The sequence below is a fragment of the Pelmatolapia mariae genome, linkage group LG5 (assembly GCF_036321145.2).
Source record: "Pelmatolapia mariae isolate MD_Pm_ZW linkage group LG5, Pm_UMD_F_2, whole genome shotgun sequence".
Taxonomy (NCBI): domain Eukaryota; kingdom Metazoa; phylum Chordata; class Actinopteri; order Cichliformes; family Cichlidae; genus Pelmatolapia; species Pelmatolapia mariae.
The window spans coordinates 33,506,856-33,523,373 of NC_086231.1; the positions used below are offsets into that span (position 1 = coordinate 33,506,856).

Below are 16,518 nucleotides of genomic sequence, written 5' to 3' on the forward strand. Positions count from 1 at the left end.
CTGTATTTAAAGATGGACAAATAAGTGAAGCCAGAACATTTAGTTTCACACCTCGGGTGTAGTGTTGTCAGGTTTTGTTGAATAAAATAGCTCACTTCATGTCTCCTTCCCTTGCGCAACCAGTGTCTCTGCTAAAGAACCTGAAGCACGCTAACATTGTCACCCTGCATGACATCATCCACACCGACCGCTGCCTTACTCTAGTGTTTGAGTATCTTGTGAGTATATCACTTCATCTTTATTAGGTTTTCTTAAGATATTGATCTCAAATACCAAAAAGCAAAATTGATCAATTTGACTGCAAAACTGTCACCACTGTGTATTTCAGGACAGTGATCTTAAACAGTACTTGGACAACTGTGGGAACCTCATGAGCATGCATAATGTCAAGGTGAGTCATATTCATGAATCATCATCTACATACTGCACATTGTAGACCAAAGAGTTCAGTTGCAGGCTGCAAGCTGTAGCACTAAGTAAGTTTCCTGAAAAATGCGTTCAACATTTCTTTAACAAAGGTCGGGAGGTCACCGAACCTCACCAAACCAAATTACAATCAGGGGGAACCAACAAAAAATCTGCCACTGTGGAGCCAACTGCTACAGTGACCCACATGAATAAGAGAGCAGCCAAAAGGAGCTATTTGCTTGAAAATGTGAAAACCTTTGGGCAGATCTACGGTCTGTATCAGGACAAAACTGTTTAGTTTTTTGATACTAAGAGTTGCTCTCCATATTCATAACTAGGTCCAGTATAAATTGTGCAGTGGAAAGCTGGCCTTACTGCATATGTATTTATGGGAGCTTCCCTTTCAGCTTGAAAAATTTTGGAAGGAGAGTATTTAAAAGATTGACAGAAATGTGCTTTGTACATCTTGTATGATGTATGTTTTGATTTAGTAAAACGTAAACAGTTTTTTAATTTTATTTTAGAGTTACTATACGAGTTTCCTTAAACAGCTACATCCATTGATCAATTTTTTTTTCTGCTTATTTGGGCCCTGGTCGCGGCAGCAGTAGCCTAAGTTGACCACCCTCTCCCCGCCCACCTCCTCTAGTTTGTCCATGGAAAAACCAAAGCATTCCCAGGCCAGCTGAGAGAGATATTCCCTTCAGCATGTCCTGACAACTACATTGTTTAAGGAAACTCAGATAATAGATGATAGTTATGCAATACACTGAACATAGAAAACATATCAAATGTTTAAATTAAGGGAATGTGCCATTTTAAGATGTAAACAAGGTCTGTACTTACCTCTCAGAATTGATGCTGCCTTTCCAGATCCATTCCCACACTCTCAGAAATGCAGCCTTTTGAACTGAGTGTGATAACAAACTGGATGGTCCCTCTCCACTTTAAGTGGGTGGAGCATCCATGTTTTCTAAAAAGAACTTCAAATTTCGATTCATCTGACTACAGGACAGTTTGACACTTCACCACAGTCCAGTTTAAATTAGCATAACCGAGAAAAGAGGATGCTGTTTCTAGATGCTGTGCACATGTTCACAGACCTTTGACCTTGCTTTGTGAACGGCACGGTGAACTGTGTTCACAGAGGCTGATTTGTGGAAGCGTCCCTTAGTGTCATTTTTATTAAAGATTTTTTTGTTTTTAACTTTTCTTTTGTTTTAAATCTTAACTATTACACAACTACTGCAACTCTTCTTCTCCTCAGATTTGTCCTGTATTGTTGTTCTGGTAATTACACCCTCCTTTCATATTTCTGTCTGCAGATCTTCATGTTCCAGCTGCTGCGTGGTCTGTCCTATTGTCACAAGAGAAAAATCCTCCACAGAGACCTAAAGCCTCAGAACCTGCTCATCAATGATAAGGGCGAATTGAAGTTAGCTGATTTTGGTAGGAAGGAGAACAATAACAAACACACAACAACACGCACACATTAACAAGTGAACTTTGGGAACGGCACATTTCTGGGCATGATCACTTTCCAGTTCTATTTTACTGCCACTCAGAGATCGCCTGTCCTAATTACTTTAGCACCTTTACTTCCTGTATCCTAGCAACTGTGCCCCTCACTCTGAGTTTTCACAGTTTTCTGCTGGAAGTGGGTAGTTAAATCCACAAGTACTTTCTGACTGCATTTCAAAAGTTTTAAATAAACACGGGTAATGAGCGGATAGCGGAAGCTTCTCTTTACCTGCTCACAGTGTGCAGATGATGGACTTATGATATTTCACTGTGCTGTTACTGAGGTCCTGTGACTTGTGTAATGTCCAGGTCTGGCCAGGGCCAAGTCCGTCCCCACTAAGACCTATTCCAATGAGGTGGTAACGCTTTGGTATCGACCTCCTGACGTGCTGCTAGGCTCTACAGAATATTCCACACCCATCGACATGTGGTAAGCAGGGGACAATAGACGTTTCTCTTGAAGGGCCGTCCTTACATTTTTCCACATCAGTCACGGTGAACACTGACCTGCTTGGCTGGAAACTAAATGCTTGAAACACAGCTAGAAGTGTACTTTAAACCACTGAGCTTGTCAGGAAAGGAATTGGTGCCGCCCTGGTTACAGTAAAATCCTGTTACTTGGTGAAACACTTAAATATACTCGAGGGCCATCCAGGATTTCCATGACTCAGTTCTGTCTATTAAAATTTCACAGGTTGTTAGCAGTGAGGTGAGTCACTAGTCATACAAAGGGGCGTAATATATTTGCATTCACTTTCCTTACGTGTTTTTGCACACAGTTTGCTGTGGTGAGAACACCCCCACAGCTCTGCTAAATCAGAAATATAAATGTGGCTCTCTAGCAACACAGCAGCCTTTTATGAGCACATAGAGCTACATACACTCTCATCAGACTGCAGGATGCCTCTTCACCACGCCATCCTGTGTGGAACAAAAGGCTGGACTGTGCCCACTCACTCCACACTAGTTTGCACTTACAATTAACAGTCTTTGAAGTGTGTGTGTGTGTGTTTTGAACTCGACCTCACTCAGAATTTTTATACCTAACAACTCGTCCTCCTCTGTGCCTCCTTATCTCCTCCTCCTTCTCACAGGGGCGTAGGCTGCATCCTGTATGAGATGGCAACAGGTCGTCCCATGTTTCCTGGTGCCACTGTGAAGGAAGAACTACATCTAATTTTTAGGCTCATGGGTAAGAAAAACATTATTCAAATGTAAAGGCCATACTAAAGGATATTACAGCAGCGAGAGACAATAATTAGACCTTTTTGAATCGTCTTCATCCTCGACCAAGTTTAAAAGTCTTAGAGGACTTGGCCACTTCCGCATCATCCGGGCAAGGACAGAGAGACTCAAGAGGAGCTTCTATCCCCAAGCCATCCCCCCCCCCCCCCCCCCACACACACACACACCCGCCCTCTCACATCATCTATAACTGACTGAGACAGGACTCTCTTCCAGACACTCTAAACCCAGGCACAATGTACATTTCAAATTCCTTTAACTTTAAATATGTTTATATTTTCTATTCTGTAAAATAGTCAGATGTCTATTCTTATTAATGTACAGAATTCACCTGCTTGCTGCTACTGCTGCACATTCACCCAATGTATATACTATATATATATATATATATATATATATATATATATATATATATATATATATATATATATATATATATAATGTTATTCCTCTACCCCCCCCCCCCCCTTTTTGCACATGTCGAGGAGCGTGTCAGGATACATTTCACTGTGTGTTATACTTGTATAACTATGCATGTGACAAATAAAGAGCCTTGAACCTTGAACCTTGAACCTGAACCTTGAACCACTACATTTAATATTTCATTTCTATTCCAAATATTGCATATTCAGAATTCGATGCAGATCATATATGTTCTACATTCAGCATATTCTCTCTTCTATATTCTGCTCTGAATTGTTATTCTGAAGCATTTTTATGGAGAGAAATTTGCCTCAAAAGGGTTCCAAATGCGTACGATATGGTCCACCAGGGGCCTAATTTCCAGGGGGTTGGGGGGTTATGACCCCCCCCAATAATCAGACCCAGCCAATATACCCTACATCTAACCTCTCTCCCGCTCACTTACAAAACTTTGCATGCTTGTGCACCAATCGCCTGATATTTACAGATCGCATCACGTGCCCTCGTGGGGTTTTGAGACCGCAAATTGCACAAAACCACCCAGATCCACAGATACAAAATCATCCGATTCGTAAAGTTGAACTTAATAAATAGAATGACTACCTTATGCATATACAAACTGCCGCGTCTTTACCCATATGGAAAAGATATATATCTTATAAAGTTTGTATCTGTCTTGTGTGAAAATTGTATGAAAAGCATACAAGAGTGAAAACAGATATAAGATCCCTTGAAAAATTATATAAATGAAACTTGCATGTTTTGGATACTTCCTAAAACAATATATGAAAGTAATGAGAAAGTGGTCACTTTCATGAGTAAATCATATAAGCCTTATATGATTCACTATATGAAGTAGGCCACAGCTTATGCAAGTCTTTTATAAGTTTTTTCTATTTCTTTTCCATATGGGTACACAGTACTGTGCAAAGGTTTCAGGCAGGTGAGAAAAAATGCTGTAAACAAAGAATTCTTTCACAAATGGAAGTGTTAATCATTTATTTTCATCAATCAAAAAAATGCAGTGAATGAACAAAAGAGACATCTAAATCCAATCAGTATTTGGTGTGACCACCCTTTGCCTTCTTCTAGGTGCACTTGCACAGTTTTTGAAGGAAATCTGGTGGTATGTTGTTCCAAACATCTTGGAGAACTAAGCACAGATCTTCTATGGAAGTAGGCTTCCTCGCAGCCTTCTGTCTCTTCATGTAATCTCAGACACACTTGATGATGTTGAGATCAGGGCTCTGTGGGGGCCGTACCATCACTTCCAGTACTTCCAGTTCTTCTTTACACTGAAGATAGTTCTTAATGACTTTGCTGTGTGTTTGGGGTCGTCGTCCTGCTGCAGAATACATTTGGGGCCAATAAACAATCATTTATATTTCTGAAAGCATTCTTTGTTTACACCATTTTTTCACACCTGCCTAAAACTTTTGCACAGTACTGTATGTGCCATACACAAAGCTGCCAACCAACATTTTATAAGGCCGGGTACTCTCCCAAGAGTAAGTTAGTATAGACCTGAATATCATTTGTGCATATTGTTATTTTAAAAACATTTATTTAATCCTTGAGATCATGAGCTCATTTTAGGAAAGGCCTTTGTACAAAGCACATGTAACAATATAGACAGGCACACTTATGTAATACAAAGATACATGTTCACACGCAAATTTAACCTTTTAAAATGCTCTAATGAAATAATAAAATGCAGCTCCATGCTTTTTTGTAGTTTATCGTGTTCATAGGCAGCAAAGATTTCCATCCACTTTGTTTCAAGTTCAACGTAACTGAGAAGAAGAGCTGATGTTAACATGTGCTGAGTGCCAAAAAGAATCACCTGTGAAAACACACAAAAACCCCACCAAAGGTAATCAAGAAAAAAAATGTAAAAATTGATTTATAACTTTCAAATTTACATTTTCTCAAATTTACTCTCCTGAAGTCTCACAGAGAAGACAATTCTTTCCATGATAACGATTCCATAAGTAACATCGCACCAATCCTCAAAGACCGATGCATCTGACTTAAGCCATGTCTTTGGAGTTGCTTTTCTGGTAGCTACGTAAAAAGATGGAGAATAATTGCAGATAAAGAATGTAGAAAAGAGAAAGAAATGTTTCCAAATGAAAGTCATATGTTTTCTGAATGATCCTGAAATGTGGGACTTCTGGACAGGTGGACTGGAATATTTTTGAAGACTCTTCCTGTCAAACATCTAAATGATGTTTGACAGGAAGGAGGGGCCCTTCGCCCCTCCTTAATGCACCAGCTGATCTGGATGCACACTAGCCCATATAATGTGCATCCTACCTCTTACGGATAAAATAAAGGTAATGGAAACACTATCTCAAAAATGTTATCTCTGTCACGGCGGGGATCGCCGGAGTGTTTAAGAAGCAGACCCAAAAGGCAGAGACGGGAGAAAAACAAAGTGTAACAAAAAGCGAACCTTTATTGTGGCTGAATATCATAAACAGAAAACAAGGCAAAATGAGGGAAAAACTCAAACTTATACTGGGATAAACTAAGATTAACTATGAAAACTGTGACAAAACACATGAACATGAATCTGGAGAGGAGCAAAAAAAACAAACAAAACTGAAACGTGAAGCAAGACAAACAGACACACCGACACTGAACAGAGGAAGACAGAGGACTTAAATACTCAGGAGGGTACGTGAACAAGTAGAAACAGCTGGGGAGACACAGCTGACACAAATAAACATGACGCCACAGGGAAAAGTAAAACTAAACACATTAAACATGAAAACATTAAACTCTTCAAAATAAAACAGGAACCGTGGAGAGACGTAGACATGACAACACAACACGCTGAGAGAGGGACACACAGGCATAACTGAAAAGTAAAAACACTGAGGACAAGACAGACTACAAAGAGGACAACAAAAGACTTATAAATCAGGAGTTATAGATGAAACAAAAAACTAGAATGAAACTCAATTAAATTCTAACTAATAATAACAACCAAAGAACTAAACATATTTCTAATATAACATAAGGAATCAAAAATGCAAAATAAACTCAAACCGCTCGGTCACAGACCCAGCGCCTGACAATTTCTGTGAGCAAGCCAGCATTAGCAATAATATTTAGCCTTGTTTCCAGAGATTGTTGATCCATTTGTTAGTTCCTGCAGATTTTTAATAACATTTTTCTTGCCCAACTGTGCTTGAATCCCAAAAGTGTGCCCTTTAATTCCCTTCCATCTTCTACTGTAGTTTGCATTGCACCATTATTTTATTGGTGTCTATTCAGTAACAATTCAGTGAGCTTAATGTTTGTCTTGTTCCTGATGTAAATATTGATCAGATCAACATTTGTATGAAAATGTTAAGTGGCAGTGTCCTCTGATCAAGTATTTCTTTTGTTTCTTTGCCCAACAGGCACTCCGACAGAGGAGACCTGGCCTGGTATCAGCAGTAATGAGGAATTTATGTCCTACCTCTTTCCTCAGTACAGACCTCAAGCTCTCATCAACCATGTGCCCCGGTAAAACTCACAATCTTCTGTTCACTGCCTATTCACTGACACAGAATACAAGCTAACATTTGGTAATTAGCATCACATGCAGAATAATTGCTGATGCTGGTATCAGTTTGCTTGAATGTTTGTTTGTTTGTTTGTTTGTTTGTTTGTTTGTTTGTTTGTTTGTTTTAAGGATGCAAAACATTTTTGAAGAAAGTAACTAGTTTTTGAGCCATCACATTTATAATGGTAACTTTATTTGTCCCCAACTGTCAAACCTAACAATTAAATATTATAGCATATGCTAATGTTGGGGTTGGGGTCATGTTTCAGGTCTTACATAGTTAACTGAACTCAAAGTTAATTATGTCAATTATAAACACAAAATACAATACAGTATAAAAATGTTATTCATTGTTTACAGTAGTAATATGTATTTAAAGGCACAATTAGTGTCCTTTACAGAAACTGTATTTCTTGCAGCGAAACTCATTATACAGTCTGAACTGTTGCTTTGTGTCCCTAAGGTTGGACACAGAAGGGATTGACCTGCTGTCTGCTCTGTTGCTGGTAAAGGACAACACATCCACACTCCTGGTTATGAGGACCTAAATATTCAGACTCACCGATGAGCTGTTTTTATCTCATGATTGCAGTATGACACCCGGAGCAGACTCTCCTCTGAAACCGCTCTACGTCACCCCTACTTCCTGAGTCTGGGAGACAACATCCATAACTTGGCAGACAGTAAGACACACACACACTGAGAGACAGCGAGAGAGAGTTTGATATTGATATACAGAGTATATCAATATCAAACAAAGCATGAACACTGATGGTTTTCTGTACTAAGTTAAAGTACTAAACTCAATATTTGTTCTAATTACTGTAGGCAGGAATATTTTTACTCTGTGTGTGGATAATATTTTCCTGCCGCTGTATTATCACTCTTCAGAAACAAATGTCTTTTCCTGCATGTCAGTTTGTCTTTTCATAGCAGTGTATGACCAGTGTGTAGCTAATTTAGTTAATTATGACCCTGTTCCAATTGGGGGGACACCCATAGATTAACCTCTCCAAAGCCTGCTCTTCAACATTGTTGAAGCAGTGTGGGCATAGCATAGCATAGTGATTAACATTTCCTTGACAAGCAAAAGGTCAGTTGTTCAATTCCAGCCAGAGACAGAAATCCCCTTTGGGGTCGAATCAGAAAGACGGTATCCAGTATGAAACTCCTCCAAATCAAGCATGTGAAGCTGCCCACACTGGCAACCCCTTTGTGACAAGGGAGGACCTAAAAATAAATTCTCCTGTTACTCAAGAGGATAAGTGACTTTGCCCTTTGCTGGGCTGAGAGAGGTGCCAGCTGCAGCACAAAAGTGTCCTTACTTGCTTTGTGCTACGTTTTTTTTGCATAACTTGTTCTCCACCTGTGTTACAGCTGCTTCAGTGTTTTCTCTCAGAGAGGTGCAGCTCCAGAAGGACCCAGGACACCGCAGCTCAGTATTCCAGCCTTTAGGTAAGGGATCTGACCTCAGTGCAAAATCTGGCCACTTGTTGTACACATAAATAACATTTATAACATTCAGTCTTTGTGTTTTCTTCATATTGGTCACAAGAGAAAAATTTCCTTCATTGTTAATTTATCTGAGCCTTAAAAAAAACAACTTTGTTCTTGAAATGCTGAAGTGTCTGCACATGTACTTTGTCAATTAGCAAAGCACTCTGAGAGGCCAGCATGCCATGTTTGTTTATTCTAATGCAATAAAATTGCCACTCCAAAAACTCTCAGGGGAACTGAAAGACAAGTAAAAGTAATAAAGACCTCGCTACTTTTTTATTTCCTTTTCTTTTATTGGAAAGTAGGCTCAGCTACTGTGAGATTTCTACTACTCTTTAATCAAACTAATTAATGTTAGGTTGAGAGATTTGTTTGAGGAAAAAAACATGAGTCATTCTTTCTTTTAAAAATTGCTTTCATTTGTTTGAATTAGTCAATGCCAACTACAAGTGTCAACTTCAATTACAGGTCGAGGAAAGAACCGAAGACAAAGCATCTTCTAGAGATCGTGGAGAGGAGGAAGAGAGACGCACGCAAAGCAGAAGACGGCGAGGAACTGCCTTTTCAGATCACAACACCAAGGCCATCGCAGCTCAGCACATTCACAGCATGTTCACCTGCACGGACAAACACGCACTCATTTCCATGGCAGCTGACCGTGGAGGCACACAGAGTTTCTGGAGACAAACTTGTATTGCACTTGAAATACCTTCTCTATTCATACATATTTGCACACATTTGCACAATCAGCTACACTGAACATGCTGCCGTGATGTAACTGGACACACGTGAGATTCATCCTCCCGACACGCACATGCATTTCAGCCTAAGAAGAAACGGAGCACTAAATGAAACGCTCTGCTATGCTATACTTACACAGGCCTGCTTTACATAGTGTTCAGAGCACACCCAGGGTTCTAGCCATTCAAAGTAGCTGCTATCACAACTGGAACAATGGATACAGTTGCAGGTGTGCGTGTCTTTGCCCTAACAGAAATGCAAGTATTGCATTATGTGTTGAGTTTGTTCTAGGTCAGTTGGTTTCTAAATTATTTTCTGGTTTTATCTTACAAAACTTATGGTCTAACACTGATATGTAGCTTAAAGACACAGTTTGGCAACCAAGGACCCTTATGAATCCTAATTCTTCTCTCAGCTCAACAGTGATTCACCAGGGATTTGTAGTTTGAGGACAGGGTTAAAACTTATACACCACCACTACCCACAGAAAAGGCTGACCAGAAACCAAAGAGAATAGTCACATTTTTTTCTGTTACTTGGATTATTGATTTTGTGATGTAATTTGTTTAAACATTGTGTAAATATATAGTTAATATTTTATTGTCATACAAGACGTTCATATCATGTTTTTAAGCCCCTTTGCTTTGCTAATCTCAAATTTTAAAAAACTGTAATGTTAGATATAACTCTGGGTGCTGCTAGGCACTTGCTCAATAACGGACTCGTATGCATTTGCAAAGTGTTTTGGTGAACTGATGAGGCAAAAACATTATGTGGCTCACAGAAAAACACTCAGTAAGGCTTCATGGTCATTCATTACTTTGCATAATGTGACGAGCTATGCATAATGTGCATTAGCTAGTGATGGTTAGCTATCCCAGCTAGCTAAAAACTTATTCCAAATCCCACTGACATTTGTAATTATGCTAATAGCTAAAAGTTTATTCTGGAAGGGCATCTTTTAAAATGGCACGTGATAGGCACACAGATATTAAATTAGATATTTGAAGACTGATATAATATTATTGCTCAATAATCAGTCTGTTTAACAGTGCAGGGTTGCATGGCAGTTTTAGCATGTAGTGGTCAAACCATGTTCAGTTTCTGTGTTCACTGTGTGTTGCAGAAGGCGTTGATGCTCTCTTGACTTTGTAATGAATATATACTTGTAGGTGCTGCTTTCAGTCTTGTGAGGTGCTTCTCTGCACTCTCGCTTACCTGACCAAGGATTCAGCACGGCACTAATCTGAAATGCAGTCGCAATTTACTTACACTTTGACAGCACAGTAAATGGATTTAAATGGTGTGAGTTGCATTTGACAGTTGATTTTTACCGCTCAAGTTTATGAAAAGCACCTGTAGAATTGGAACGTTAACTTTAAGTGTTATATTATCGAAGTATTAGGGTTGCTAACAACAACATAAGATATTTTGTTATTAAAATATTCTTATAGGGAAACCCACAGATTAAATATAACTCTGTATCTCACATCACATTATCCTATCCAAAATCATTTTAAAATTCACTCATGGTCATTTTTAATTGAGTATGAGCCTCTGTCCCATAGTTACAACTGGAGGTTCAGCTCTTCTGAACAATATGGCAACTGTGTTGACACAATGGTCCAATGAACAGAAGTAAGCATTGCAGCATCTACATGTATATACCTTATCTCAGCTGTTGTTATTGAACAGAATGGAATCGGATGTATTGTGATATTACCTCCGACTTTCTTAGGCCCCAGTGTGGCAGCTATGGGTTACTGTTATCATATAACAGTCTTGAAGTTGTAGGCATAGGGTCACACTGCTCATTTGCAGTACCTCTGCCGTCATGTAACAACCACTGAAGCTACCATAAAATCTGACTCCGTTGTGAACATAAACCTGGAAACTGGATAGACTCGCCTTGCTACAGTGCCCGTGTCTTCTCGTTGTGGGGGTAACATTCCTTACAGTGTTAACAGCTGACTTTCACACCAGTTTTTTGAAGTTGCCTTAGTAAACTGTGCATGATATTTTAGCTTGTGAAGAAATTATATTTGCTTCAGTGTATCCAATGTGCTAGGAGGCATTTATTTTGTGTATGTAAATAACTCACTATGGGTGTATGTATTTTTGTAGTTTCCTATTTGCACAAGCCAGAAGTGTCCTCTGAAGCCTGTTCCCCTCCCTTTGTGTCTTTCCTTACACGGTTCCAAAGTATGACCCCATATTTTACCAAACCCCCCATTCCTAAACCAGTGAATGGAGAAAATATGCCCTGTAGGTACTTTCTAGTATCAGTTTAATAGGGGTCACCACTACCCTTCATAATTTGCACAGCCTGTTGTTAGAGAGCAGCTTTTCACAGTAGATTCACTAAACAAAAGTGCATACAGTGATAAGTACACTCATCTGTTAATAGACAGGTGAGAATTTCACAACTGTGTTTTTAATAGTTCCCATGTGATCATTTGAGCCAAGAGCTTATGTGTATGTCCTGTTCAATGAATATTATCTGGAGACAAAAGTGATAATGGCTTTTGGATATTGATACTCTCCTCTGTCCTTAATTTGCTCTGACATCTTGCCTGTCCTCTTCCTTCTTGTTCAGTGCTGCTGAGGTATCCTCATTAAAACCTCTGATGAGGTGTTGAGGCAACTGAGGTATTATTAATAGTTTTAGATACACCGTTTGGTGCCCTTGGACACATCATCAGTGATGTAACCTGAGGTCATGGGGGGTTTCGGGTCTTTCAACAATCAGACCCCCTCTGCCAGGCGACCCAGCTAGTGTTGATCAAGCCCCAGCTTGTGGCCAGTTAGTGCTACCCTACATGCCACGCCTCTCCTCTTCTGATCCACAGCGACTTTGACGCCGCTTCTGCTGCGTTGGTGGCCAACTTGATGGCCCTTCGCTGGCTGGCCCCTACGATGCCCAGCATTTTGTATGCCCTGCAGAGGGATTGACCCACGAATCCTCAACATCCCACTTCGATGGCTTGGCATCTGGCCAACCATTACTCCGGCACTCCTCCACTAGCACAGAATACTTTTCCCTCTTTCTCTCATTGGCCTCCTCCATACCATCTTCCCAAGGCACAGTAAGCTCCAAGAGGATTACGTGCTTGGAATCAGCTGAGGTAAGAACGATGTCTGGCCTCAGCGTTGTCTTGGCTACCACTTCAGGGAACTTTAACTGCTTTGCCAGATCAGCTTTCAGTTCCCAATCATGTGCCGTTGCCAACAGGCCAGGGAAGGTGTTTCGGACTGCTGCTGCTGGCTTCTCCCCAGCTTTTATGAAAGTGACCTGTAAAAATCCTGTTTTAAAATAGCTGAAAACCTCTCATTATTTAAATTAATTAAACCTATCAACAGAATGTGAACAAATGACTACTTTACTTTACCCTCGGCTGAGACAGCAGAAAAAAGGAGTGCCAGTAATTTTCATAAACTTGCTCCTTGAAATTGATCTCTCCATTGAAAAAGAAGATAGGCATTATTTTGTGACACGTTCAAGGCCTAAGTATGTGATGTGTATTAAAAAGGTCCATAAAATATGTGAGAATCTCAAAGACCACTGTACTCGGACCACTGCTCTCCTGCCTCGCGGTATGTGGTCACCTCTGAGCTAAAGCGGTACTGAGTAAGCACTGGTTTTGAAACTTTCAGGGTGGTGCTTACACCGCTGAACGTTGCAGATATATTAGGTTTTTTTTGTTTGTAGTTACCAGCCCGGCTGCCTTTGTAAGAATTCAGCACTGTACGTATGAGAGAAAGACATGAAAAAGTATTTCCCTCCTTCCTGTTTTTTTTTTTTTGAATCCTTTTGCATATCTGTCACATTTACAGGTTTCAGATCATCAAACAAGTTTTAATATTAAAATATTAATATAATATTAATATAATATTTTAATATTAGACAAAGACTGATCCAAACCCAGTGTAAGGTTTATGTCACAGCTTGCTAACAGTATCAGTAATTACCAACAGTTTTGTTTCTGTAACCCTTAATCCACCAGTTTGTGCAACGTATTTAATCAAAATCATATTTTTAATACTACAGTATAGTAATTGTCATTATCTATGAACTTTTAAATTTACTATTATACATAAATCCAAAAAAAATAAAATAAAAAGCACATTATTATTTTTGTATTAAGATAAATTGTTATAATTTTTTGCTGATATTCAAGTACAAAATTAGTTTTGGCGGTTGAATGCTACACTTGATTGATGTCTGACTAAAGTCAAGTGTCGGCTCAAATTTGAGTATAAAAACATGAATTCAGTAATAAATAACAATCACATTTTTAGTTTTAAACGTGTTTTTAACAGATATCTAAAATATCTAAGATATCTAAAATAATTTTTATGAAAGGTGGTCTAAAAAATTGGTAAGCACTCTCCATACAGTAAATAGATATAGGAAGGCAACCCAGCAGCCTTTGTAAGGCTTTTGGTTGGGAGACCAGTCATTGCATTTTGAGCAGAATGGCTCTAAATCACTGCTGTGTATTCGGACAACCAATGTGGTCGTGCTTTAAACTTGCATTCTTTCCTAAGGCCAGCTGTGAGCAAGTCCTCTAGTTGCAAAAAGAAATGATGGTCCCTGCTAAAGTGAAAAGGAAGAGCAAAGCTGGGAATGCTGTAGGGCTGTGATTGATGTGTTGCTATTGTATAAGCTTCACGCATTACAATAACCTGAGGATTATGATGGACTGTGAAGTGGATGGGCTACTATGTCACTGACATTCTGGTGTACATGTGAGTCTAGTTTTAATATAATTTTAATGCACAGTAACTGATGTCACCACCATGTGATGTAGGTAGGTTGCTAATGGTTGATGGCTGTGTGCTGTTTTACTGATGTCAAGGACAGTTTGAATTCATCCTGGCTGCTAAAAAGGACCAACCCTTGATTTTTATGTTGCAGTATTAGGTATTGCTGCACATCTAATGTGAACAGTCTCACAGGCTGCAGCAGTTTGTAATCTGCCTGTGATTTAACATGCCAAATGAGGCGTTGAGTGGGGATGGCAATTCCAAGAGGCTGTAAAAGCCTTTTTGGGTGAGTGTAGATATGTCTTAATGAAATCTACTGCCAGTCCAGTTGTATTTTACTTAGCTTGAATAGATAAGTCAATCCACAGATTTACTGGCTATGTGTGCTCTCTATCCAAGTGCAAGCAAACAAATGTCACTTTAAAGTGCTCATAGAGGACAGCAGTAGAGAAGCAGAGAGCTGGGTGTGTCCAAGTGTCCTTAAGTCAAGCACTGAGCCTCTAAAGCAGGTGCTTGCTGAGCACCGTCAATGGGGTTACGTTTGTATATGAGTGAAGAGACAGACGCCAGTCAAATTTTTTTCTACCTCTACAAGTGGGTGAATAGAATAATGGTACAACCATCCCAACCTCTGTTCACCTGTCAGCGTGTTAGAGCAAAGATAGACACCGAGGAGAGGAATTCAGGGCCCACCTGCAGGGACTTCAGATGGATGTATCACTGTAGACGTTACACTTCCAACCTCCCCCTCCTCCTCCCTCAATGGCAGAAGTATTACTGTGTGTTTAGTTGTGGTAAATGAAGCTATTTTAAATATTGTAATAAAGAAAAAATAAATAATATATGTATTTTAACAGATGTTCTCATTTTTCTCAGTGAGTTTTATGATGTTTAAAAAAAAAGCGGAGCTCTTAAAATAAAAATAAAGAAAAAAACTGTAGATGACGTCTAAATGTTTTATAAACAATGAGTTTAGATTTTGTATAAGATGTGATATTTTGTGGGATTTGTCTACACTGTTATACAACGAGAAATTGAATGTACTGTGACCGCCATAGGCATAAAACTGATTGAATAATTGCTCAATTAATGAATAAATAAACTGCCGAAATTGTGGAGAAAACTGGTTCCAGTCTTTTTGTGTACGTTTACCATAATGCTGCTCTTGGGGGACACAATACCAAGGAGAAGAAGTAGTAACTCAGATGAACACAAGGTGGTGCTACTGGACAACTACAGGCTGTTTTTTGCTGGATGAATGAAGAGAATATAAGGACAGTGACAGCTCCAGTAATTTCAGTTAACAACAATTAAACTCAGTTGTTATTATTAGTTAAGGTAAATGATTGGAGGACCAGAGAACTGACTGTGACAGATAAACAGATCCAGAGAGTGTCAGTGTCACAGGCATAATGAGTTTGTAGACCTGTAAACTGCAGCAGGAATTCAAAGAGTTGATTTAAAAGAAACAAAGACATGTCAGACGGTGTGCAGAGACGCAGGATGTGGCCACAATCCAAGTCATTCCAGAGTGTCAGTGAAACATAGAAATCATATGATGCTCTGGATATGTTTGCAGCTTCTGTAACTGGCACAGATGGTGGCAGCAGTGAGACACATGCAGAAGTGTGCAGACAGAAAGTAATTCCTTAATTCTCACTTTTATCCCACAGCCAGATGATGATCTGAAAACACCCATCAACCACAGTTTTTATCCCAGTATAAAACAGGAAGTGTTAGAATGGTTAAATCAGTCAGGGGTGTTGTAACAACAATAAAGAAACGCCCTAGAAAGAAAGCTTTTCTAAAGCAGATGTTTAGTTCTGTCAGTAAGTCTGTTAGCTTAGAGTCAAGATCATCATTACTGTTTGTATGAAATAATACAATTTATATGCATTTACATGTATAGAGTTATGAAGATCTCTGCTCCTTTTTATCCTCCATGCAGTACAAACCAGTCCTGCAATTCAATTCAACTTTATCTATATATCACCAATTCACACCAACAGAGACATTATATTGTGAGGTAAAACCCTAAAATGATAGAGGGAAAACCCATAATCAGATAACTCCCTATGAGCAACATACTTGGCAACAGTGGGAAGGAAAAACTCTCTTTTAGCAGGAAGAAGTCTCAGGCAGAAGCTTCTTCCTGCTCAGCGAGGGGAAAGCAGAGAGAGACCGAAGAGAGCGGAGAGAATGAATGTGTTTCTTAATGTATTGTAGAAACATCCGATTGTGCCCTGTATGCCATGGAAAGCATCATAAATGAGCTATTATTTAAGCAGTTTAACAGTTCACCTTTCAGTGTCCACAAGGTCAGTGGCAACCCATGAAGAATCAGGGTTAGGGTTTAGGTG

At 39.3% G+C, this 16,518-nt stretch overlaps 1 protein-coding gene across 3 annotated transcripts in view; it reads left to right on the forward strand.

Annotated features, from left to right (window-relative positions):
- cdk18 (cyclin dependent kinase 18) overlaps positions 1-15,271 on the forward strand; it is a 55,733-nt gene extending 40,462 nt beyond the window's left edge. For all 3 annotated transcript variants that reach the window (XM_063474824.1, XM_063474823.1, XM_063474825.1), the window contains 10 exons: positions 124-218; positions 329-391; positions 1,734-1,857; positions 2,239-2,359; positions 3,024-3,121; positions 7,008-7,113; positions 7,617-7,659; positions 7,746-7,836; positions 8,531-8,608; positions 9,119-15,271. In XM_063474824.1, coding sequence (XP_063330894.1) covers positions 124-218; positions 329-391; positions 1,734-1,857; positions 2,239-2,359; positions 3,024-3,121; positions 7,008-7,113; positions 7,617-7,659; positions 7,746-7,836; positions 8,531-8,608; positions 9,119-9,153 — 854 coding nt within the window. In that variant the 3' untranslated portion in view covers positions 9,154-15,271. The remainder of the gene's footprint in view (positions 1-123; positions 219-328; positions 392-1,733; positions 1,858-2,238; positions 2,360-3,023; positions 3,122-7,007; positions 7,114-7,616; positions 7,660-7,745; positions 7,837-8,530; positions 8,609-9,118) is intronic.
- The last annotated feature ends 1,247 nt before the right edge of the window (positions 15,272-16,518 follow it).